Source organism: Pomacea canaliculata, linkage group LG14, assembly GCF_003073045.1.
Source record: "Pomacea canaliculata isolate SZHN2017 linkage group LG14, ASM307304v1, whole genome shotgun sequence".
NCBI classification, from domain to species: domain Eukaryota; kingdom Metazoa; phylum Mollusca; class Gastropoda; order Architaenioglossa; family Ampullariidae; genus Pomacea; species Pomacea canaliculata.
This window is the reverse complement of record NC_037603.1, coordinates 12,021,651-12,031,123: the sequence shown is the minus strand read 5'-3', so window position 1 is coordinate 12,031,123 and position 9,473 is coordinate 12,021,651. Positions and strand designations below refer to the sequence as shown.

Genomic DNA, 9,473 nt, shown 5'->3' with positions numbered 1-9,473 from the left:
GTCTTCGGATGGGAGGAACAAACAACCAACACACATACACAGACGAACTTGCTTACAAACCCTTTCATAAACACTTTCTATATTTCTCTTCTAATAATAATAATGGGTAATGCGCAGCACCACGACCGAGATAGATCGCACTCACTGCGCAGACCAGTAATAATAAATGAACAGATGGTGGACGGTGAGATATATATGTACAGGCACAGAACATAAAGCAATGAAGAATATTGTAAACAGTTGGAGCCGTGCTTGGTGATAAATGAGATGTTACCTCTATCCACAGCAGACAAAATGTCGTTTGTCACCTTTAGCAGGGCAATCTCAGTGCTATGAAAAGGGTGATAAGCGGACTGTGGTGGAGAAATCACATTTTCAGAGTTAAGATAGGATTGAAGTTGTTTGAGAACTACTTTCAAGGATTTTTGGAAAGAAATGGCAGATTTGAGAATGGACGGTAATTGTTTAAAACGTTGATGTCGAGGGCATGCTTTTTGAACAGCGGTTTCACTAAGGCTGCTTTGAACGTAGACGGGAAGATTCCAGAGGACAAGCTATCATTTGCAATTTCTGTGAGGGCAGGGAGTAGGACATCGAGACAGTCTACCAGTAATGGGGTGGTAACTAGGCAATGTCCTGGTGGCTGCTACTCTCTCTCTAACCTCGCCCCTACCCTACTGTCTATCTTGTCATGTTTTCATGTTTTCTTCTATGTTGATTTACCTCGAATTTGCATGCCTTGAAACTTTCTTTTGAGGACTATTATTATTATCATCGTGACTAAAGATTATGGTCATTACTGTTTTGTGACTAGACTTTCTCGTCATTTTCTTATAACATCCTTTTCTTTGTAAAAGCTTATATTCCGAAAAAAATGTACCGTGGAGAAATTTAAAAGCGTTGTGCTGCACATTAATTGCCGTCCAGTTTCTTCTCGCTATTTTATCCAAGGGAATGCACTGTGACACCTAGAAAATAGAAGAATATTTGCTGGCTTCCCCTTAACGATTTATTGCAATATTTTCAAGAGCATTTTGACCATGTCTGTGCTTTTAATTTTTTTCATATAAATATAAATTTGTATTTATGACACTTAGGAGATTTTTTAAAATCTTTATCATCAGAGTTGTCGTCAAAACGTTATCTTGCCCCTTTCCACTTAAGGTCGTTGAGATGGTGACGCGATTGTGTCAAAATGGCGTCCTACACTCCGTGGTTGAACGAAAATGGGGCGCTTGTAGAAACTTCAGGCTCTGCGATATCACCGTCAAAAGATTTCTTTCACATTTTTCTCAGCCCAACAGAGGTTTAATTGTTTTTGCTGTAATTCTTTTTATTTACTGAGAAGCACGTCGAATAGAATATTTTTATCAACAGTTTTTCAGTACTGTTTGATTGTGCAGGAGACAGAAAACATATTAAAACGCATATTCAACAACCATTAGTTCTGAAATGATAATTCCTGGTATTTTTGATAACACTTACTCAGCAATTGGAGTATAGATGTCATAATGTTAGTTGCATGCTTATATTTGTTATTTGGTTCCTCATTGTGTTTTTTTTTTCTGCATTTGATTTTATTCTTCTATAGCTCATATGTTGTTTTCCTGTATCTCATATGCCAACCATGTTTTGTTCTTGTTCTTTAGCGCTGAGAGCATAATCCTTAGGAGTGTATACACTTTACAAATTTTGCATTTATTATTATTTATCTTGAAATTCTGTATTGTGAAGTAGCCCTTGCTTTTTCCCTGTTGTTATTGTTGCAGTTTTTATTGTTTGCAAATATAAACAGCTTGAAATCAAAAAAGCAGCATTTCCAATAGTTATGGTATGTTGTAGCTAATATACAGAGTCTGGAAGATCTTGCCTCCAACACGCCCAGACAGCCATGCCCCACCAGTCCAAATTCGAGATACTTGGGAGGAATTTAAGCATGATGAGAGGTTGCACAGTAAGTATGGGGAGGTGGATGACAAATTTGCTATTGGAAGCAATCTGAGTTACAAGTTGTTGTAGTTTTTTTTTTATAGTACAGGCAATTAAGAGTATCATCATATTAAATTGTGTTCTGTGTGTATTGAATAACTTGCAACTGAACTGTTAGAATTTGATGATTTTTTTTGCTTAAAATAATATTGTTTTAATTATTGTTATACTATTTAGGTCTCACAGAATATGTGACATTTATGCTGTATACGGCTGTTCAGATGCTTTTCTAATCAGCATTGAAATAAAACAGTATCTTTTCTTTTCTTAGGTGAGATCATCCGTGTATCTGGGGAAAAGACTTTACGGTACCTTGAAAACATTATGAATGGTCATCTGGACTACTTAAGTCGTTTACCCCATAAGGTTCTGGTAAAAATTATCGTCATGCTCCCTTTGGAAGACATTTGCCAATTGGCCATGACTAACCAATTTTTCAGAGAGGTATGCAAAAATCATTAATTTGGGCTTTCACTTTTTTCCAATGAAGTTATCATTTAGCTTATGGTGATCTCTTTTCTGTATGAGACTTCAACCATTATTGGTATTCTTTGTCTTGATTAAAGACTATCACATTGCTCTTTTAAGGAATTTTCTCCTTTTTCAAGGCATTGGAAGTATTATTTTATTTGTTGTATTTCAGATGTCCAGAGGATTTATATGGTTTATAAATTGTCGCATCATCTTACTCAACAATAGTTACGATTCCTTTATGATTAAGTTTATGCTTTTTATTATACAGGATTAAAAATACTAAATTAGAACAGGAGAAGAGTGCAGTATAAATCCAACAAATAGACATGTAAAGGTCCCATGACCTAGTGCTGTTAAGGATGGTAAAATGGAAATGGTTTACTTTCTTGGGCATGGCATGGACAGTGTCCCAACTATCTTTTCACTCTCCCTGGTAGGTCATGTATCTGTTGAAGTTGTGAACCACACAACTACATTATTTTCAATTTCAGATAATTGTGATACAGTCAGTCATAAGCATCAAAAGCCTTTGTTTCTTTAGAACAAGTCTAGCAATACTTGTTCTACATCTTGGTTTTACATAGCTTTGCAGATCCAATGAAGTGTGGGAGAAGATTTACCTCATTTACAACAAACAGCCTCTCAGCCAGGAACTACTCATGCTTGTGGAGCTGAGGGGCTGGCGTGAAGTTTTCTTCACCAACAAACTGCAGCTACAGGTGTGTGTGTGTGTGTGCGCTACATGATTTTCATAACCTGTAACTGCAGAGATATTGTTGTTAGATATGTTATTTGCTTTTTTATTGTCTTCTTGGAAAGTACTTGTTTTCCGTTGCAAGCAATGATCTAAGCATTCAGAAATTCTATAACACATGCAGAATACAAAGCAGAGTTTTGATATGCTTCAATGGAAAAAAATATAAGGTGATGTGAAGGTATTTTTTTTCACTGGATTTTTCGGTTTTTGAAAAAAGAAAATATAGTTTCCAAACCAGCTACTGGAGTTTTTAAAAGTGCTAAACTGTAACCAGTGATGAATGTTACATCAAAGTATACATATACATTTGTCTTTTTTCCTGCTTTTTTATTAATTATTTTATTAATTATTTTATTGCTTTAAAGAAGTTTTATTTTGGATGTAGACAACCTACACAATATAGTTTCATCATTCATTTAAATTTATTCAGGAAGTTTTCATTCTCTGTCCTAAACATTCATCACAAATAAACACAGCGTATCCATATGTTTTCTCATCCATACACAAGACTGACACTCAGACTGCATTGGTTTCCTCTGGGAAAAAAGACCAAATAATACAGACTTGGAGAAGACTGCTTCATAATTTTAGCATTTTTATGGGAACAAATTGAAATTTACTTGTTGTATTCTAAAGACACATGTTTTCAGAATGATTAAGAGCATGAATAACTGGTGTCTGTAACTTACTTTGTTTATAAAAGTATGTTGTAGAAATTATATGCAAAAGTGGGTGCAGGGTTGATGATTTAGTCTATGTATGATTTATGTAAAGTGCTATGAGCAAATCTTTGGAAAGGCGCTATATAAATTATTATTAATGCATTCATCTTCCATAAAAATTTCTCATGCTGTTTTGGCATTAAGAAGTCAGAAAGCTGGATAAACTATATCAGAATTAGGGCATTTTTATGAAGAGTCTAAAATTGTACTTCCTGCATTCTGGGGTTCATGATAAGCATGGACGACCATTGTTTATTTCAAGGCATGTATATATCTGATGTTTCTTATTCTATATTACAGATGCAGCTGCGTCGTCTGGCAACAAAAGGTGAAACAGCCTTCCTTACACAGGAGCCTGATGATGGCACCAAAACTTAGTTTGCATGAAGACTTTATCCCATGCATTTTGTTACAAATTCCTCTATTAAATCTGCCACTTGAAGATGAGTTCCACTGCACACAGGAACATGATGATGGCATGCAAAATTAGCATGCATGAAAACCTTACCCTAAATCATCTTTGCTTTCACCTGAACTTGGATTTGGACTTGAATTTTGTTGCATGTGTTTCAAACTTTTCTTTATTTCTTGCCATTTACAAGCAAAGAGATCAGAATTATAGATTATGATCAGACTTGTAATATCTATTAGATGACATGCTTTCGTGTCCCTATGATAACAAAGAATTAAAAATGGTATAAGAAACTTAGCAAGAAAACTGCATGACAACGTAGAGAATGTGTAGTTATGTACATATATTTTAAAAATGCAAGTTTTTCATAAAGAATTTTAGCACAGGCTTTATGACATGGATTGGGTATTTCTTCTCCATGTTGTATAATAGCGGATAAAATGAGGCTGATGTTAGTTTATTTTTTTCTGGTGAAAAAGTTTGTTAGGTCTGTTGAAAAAATATTAAGAGCAAAGGAAAGGTGACTATGAACATTTTTTTTGTTTTGACAGAGAGGACAAGTATTGTTTTGATTGTTGAAACATCTATTTCTGAAGTGAGATTTTCTAAGAGTTTAGATAAACCTATCTTGTTCACTCAGTATATTGAATACTGTCATGATGTTAACTGCAGTGCATGCATTTATCTTCAAATCCTGCTGTGTGAAGTAGCCCTTGTTTTTTACTGTTGATGTTGAAGTTTTTATTGCTCTTAATGGTTGTTTTTTTTTTAAAATTACAATAATAGATCAAATCAGTGACAGGTATGCTTGCAAGTAAACGGATTAAATTTTTGTCACAAGATCCCCATTCTTTTACACACTCACACACATAGCATTCAAGCATACACAAAATGTGCATCATAAGCTTATCACCTTAGAGTAGATTTTAAGTAGAACTAAACTATGTTGCACAAAATACTGAATAACATTTTGTTATTTTGTAGACATCAATTAATGGTAAATATCATAATTTTGCAAGTATTGTTTTATACTGTTGGTTAAACCTATACTAATTTTAGTTACAGCCTTATATTATAAACACTTTGGAATGGTTTAAATGCCATTAACACTTAACACTATGTGTCAGTCAAAAAATATTTGGCATTTTTTGAGGATTGGTGAAACTTGTACTGTTTAAAACACTTTTTAAGACTTACATCTTTATTGCTTTAGTATTTTTTTTGCTGTTGTACTATCAATATATTTGTACACAGATGGTAATTTTTTTTAATGAAAGGGATTTATTGTCAGTTTAACCAATAACTAATAACAGTGTAGCTCATTTGCCAAACAATATCTGTGATCAGGCATGTATTATATCTATCCTGGACTTCCATTTGGAATATCCCATATATCGTGCTTTATGTACTATGATTTTTACAGCGGTCATTAATTTTTTAACACTTTTCTTTGTTCATATATTTAGTCTGATTAACAATTTTTTTACTGTATGTTTTATTACATGCAAGTAACATTTTGGCTTTACTAGTTTACAATGAACTTTGTGCCTTTCTCCATTTTGCAGGTTTTATTAGCCAATGTTAAATGTAACCTTTAAAAGATGTATTATTGATTAGAAGAATACCATTAGATGGTAGCATGAATAGCATGAAGAATACCATTAGATGCAGCATGAAGAAATATTTCTGCTTCAGTGTTGATCTAATTATTGTTTAACATTCATATGATCCATTTTATTACTGACTATATTTTATGGTCGACATAGATGCAGCTGAATGGAAGATCTTAACACTGTTTGTTACTGTGAGAGTGACCAATCTGAAACATCATCTTCTGATGGTGTGGGTTAGTGAGCACATTGTTAAGTTCCTATCACTGATATCGATCTGACAAGTACTTTATAATGAAACACTATAACAGATTGTGCAGTTGCTTGTGGACAGCTGTCATCCCTCCATGTATTAAAAACTGTCAGTTAGAACGTCTGGTGAACATTGTTTTAGTTCACAGTAAGAATTATAAAGTTAAATAAATGGTCTTACAGCAAGAGCTAATGTTCAGTTTATTCTGCATTTTTTTAACACGCATTATTATTTCCTTCTTGTTTTGCAGCAAAAAGGAAGAAAACAAGCCAGACACCCTCATTAAAATAATCAAAACCTCTTTAGACAAAGACTTATTTCAAACTGACTTGTTTTAAACTAAGTGTTAATTACCCAGGATTTTTCAAGTAGCTTCTACTGTGGATCTATAAGCACATCTTAAATGGTAATCAACAAACAGGCTTTTAAATTATGTTACTCTAAGGAACACAAGGTATGCTATTGGTATTCCTATATATTTGTGTAAAAAATAGATTTAATCTGCTGCTGAAACAGTCCTCAAACCAGTTGCTCAACACCCATAAAAAATGCAAAATGATATACCTGATCAACCAGTGGTCTTGGCTCCCCAGGAACAAGCAAGCACATTCCTAGCCTAAAATGACATTACACATTAGATGTGTACATGTTGATATTTAAAATCATGTATGTCATAACAAGAAGTGGATATTGTTTCTCTTATTTTTGGATTTATTATCTTGCAATGCACTAAATTCAGTCATCTGGGAGGGGGCAGGGAGCACTCTGCTTGGGTTTTATATTTCTTTTACTTTTTGATTATATCCCCTTTTACCCATATATAAACAAAAATATAATCCTGCTTGTTAACTAAAAACTCCTGTGTGCCTGCGTTTATGAAGTCCAATTTGTGGCCAAGCATGTTCCCTATAATGTATAAGATTAAGAAAAAAAATCATTCCTACAATTTAAATATAAAACATGCATTATGTGTAGTACAAAACGGATTTAGAGTAACCAAAAATGTATGCCGCAAAATACATAGGAAGTTATGCTGTTCAAACATTAACATTTTAAAATTAAATACAAGCACTGTATGAGTGTTCACACACAACTTTTTACATACACATTTTTCTTTTACATACTCCTTTGAAAGGTCAGGCCCCCCCAAAAATCATTAAAGTGAATTTGTCATGCAACATATTTAAATCATGAGCATGAAAAATCTTTTACATGTGCATATAAGGTGGAAAGGTGCTTTGGTGGGCACCTACATAAGATTTAATATTTTTGTATTTTAGTATTATTTGTAACACTTATTTTACAATAGTCCAGTCATATACTGGTTTACTATACATAATAAATGTAATGAAAAGAATGTCTAAAAATGTCAAAGTATTTACTGTACATGCAATGTTGTACAAAGCCCTAAGAGGTAATATGAATAAAGACCATCTATGAGTATTGTAAATACCCATGTTCTACCTTTATTATGACATTAAAGTTAACCAAAATGTATCCTTGGCGTTTCTCAAGTAACTATTAAATATCAGGGCTTCTGCTTATGCAAAAAATTGCATACAGTACGCATTAAAAGTTCAGAGGACCCCTTCAATTTTCGTCGATGGGGTCCCTTCCAAAGTTGGGCGAAGAACAGGGACCCCTTAAAAATCTGAAGAAGGGGTGCCTGGGACCCCAAAGAATTTAGTCTTAGCAGAAGCCCTGAATATGAAACGAAATCCAAATATTACAGCCAACAATATTTCATATTTAGTTACCCAGCATCATCCAGGTAAATTTCTGTGCTTGCATGCAGAACAGGTCAAAGAAAGTGAGAGGAAAGGTGAGAGATATGCTTCAAGTGAAGAATGTAATAAAAGGCTGCTTCTTTGAGACTCGATGACTGGCTATCTCCCTTCCCATATCCTTGAAATTTTCTCTCCCCCCCCCCCTTGTACCCCATCTCTAATTATGTTGTTGTTTACATTTTTTATGTCTGTCAAAACTGTCTTTGCATAACAGTATTTTTTCTTAAATTTTGAACCCACCAGACAAAAATATATATCTAAGGAATGGGGTGGTGGTTGTGATGGTGGTTATCACCATTGTCTGTCTCCGTAGACAGGGAATGTCACCCTTTACTAAATGCTAGTGGGGAGTGTGTTTTATGAAAGAGTGCATGAGTGAGCGGTATGTTTACTGAACCCTTGTAGTTGGCGGAAAACAGTTTGATTATTCCCAGGCCACTCATCGAAGAAAAGAGACACTGTAGTGAATTTCTGTGTGAAAGAGACCGGGGAGTCGGAATGTGTTTTTTTGTATTTGATTTTAGCATTCGTTTAGTACGGTTGTTTATTCTTTTATAGTTCATATGTTGTTTGTTTTCTTGTCCGTCCTATGCTGTCCATGTTTTGTTCTTGTTCTTAAGCGCAAAGAGCATACTCCTTAGGAGTGTATGTGCTTTACAAATTTTGCATTTATTGTTATTAATAATTCCTTGCCTTGTCAAGGTATGGGCCAAGTTGTCTTTATTACTTTGGATATCTTTAGAAAGGTGAGAGAATGGTGTGAAAACTTAATATTTGGTTGAAAATCTTGTTAATGGAAAGAGATATTGTTGTAACTGTGGTAGTTAAAATTCAATATGAACATTCATAGCCAAGTAGGGATTTCAGGAATTACGTACGGTGGAAAGAAAGACGAGCAGAAATGTATCGTTGCCAGTCAGTGTATCTGCCCAGTCAGCACCTGCTGCTTTGGTATATTGGAGAATATCTTCATCAGCTAGGAGTGTCTGCCTCGTCAACACCCGCTGCTCTTGGGTAGACTCTGAGGTATATTATTCAAGGGAGATTATTCAGGGGAGTGTGTAAGTGTGATCGTTCCTGGAACTCACAGAAACTAAGGAAGAATTTTGGACATTCAGTATGCATTGAGAGGCCGATCTCCAGTCACGGTTCTCATTTGAGAAACTGTATGGTTTACAAAACTGAAGACATTCGGAACTACTGAAGTAACTTTTGTTTATAGAGATTGCATGACTGGAAGGTTGAGAGTCGCTTATGACAATGATGTGCTATTCATGGTTTGTAGTCATTTACATGTATTGATTCGAGTTCGGTGAAATTTACTGCCCTCCCCTAAAATCAACGCAAGCTCCCGAATAATAGAGAATTGTAAGCCCACATGCAGTTCTTTGTAATCTGTTGTAAGAAAGAACACGTGTGGGACCCAGTGTGTTGTCTGTGACTTGTGTGTCGTCCCCAACAATATATAA

The 9,473-nt window shown here is 34.6% G+C and overlaps 2 protein-coding genes across 5 annotated transcripts in view; both read left to right on the top strand.

Annotated features, from left to right (window-relative positions):
- Positions 1-1,149: 1,149 nt before the first annotated feature.
- LOC112555179 (F-box only protein 36-like) lies at positions 1,150-7,714 on the top strand. Of its 4 annotated transcripts, XM_025223441.1 has the most exons (7): positions 1,150-1,306; positions 1,843-1,954; positions 2,261-2,433; positions 3,048-3,182; positions 4,243-4,270; positions 5,339-5,351; positions 6,468-7,714. In XM_025223441.1, exons 1-6 carry the CDS (start codon positions 1,196-1,198, stop codon positions 5,347-5,349), a joined length of 570 nt encoding a protein of 189 aa, XP_025079226.1. In that variant the 5' UTR covers positions 1,150-1,195; the 3' UTR covers positions 5,350-5,351; positions 6,468-7,714. The 4 variants fall into 4 exon arrangements, with proteins under 4 accessions (XP_025079226.1, XP_025079225.1, XP_025079227.1 ...); XM_025223440.1 differs by lacking the exon at positions 5,339-5,351; XM_025223442.1 differs by lacking the exon at positions 6,468-7,714 and having other exon boundaries at positions 5,339-6,409.
- A 1,361-nt stretch (positions 7,715-9,075) lies between these two features.
- Positions 9,076-9,473, top strand: part of LOC112554967 (E3 ubiquitin-protein ligase TRIP12-like) — a 52,085-nt gene continuing 51,687 nt past the window's right edge. Inside the window, exon 1 of the mRNA XM_025223043.1 lies at positions 9,076-9,209. The gene's annotated coding sequence lies outside the window, so the exon portion shown is untranslated. The remainder of the gene's footprint in view (positions 9,210-9,473) is intronic.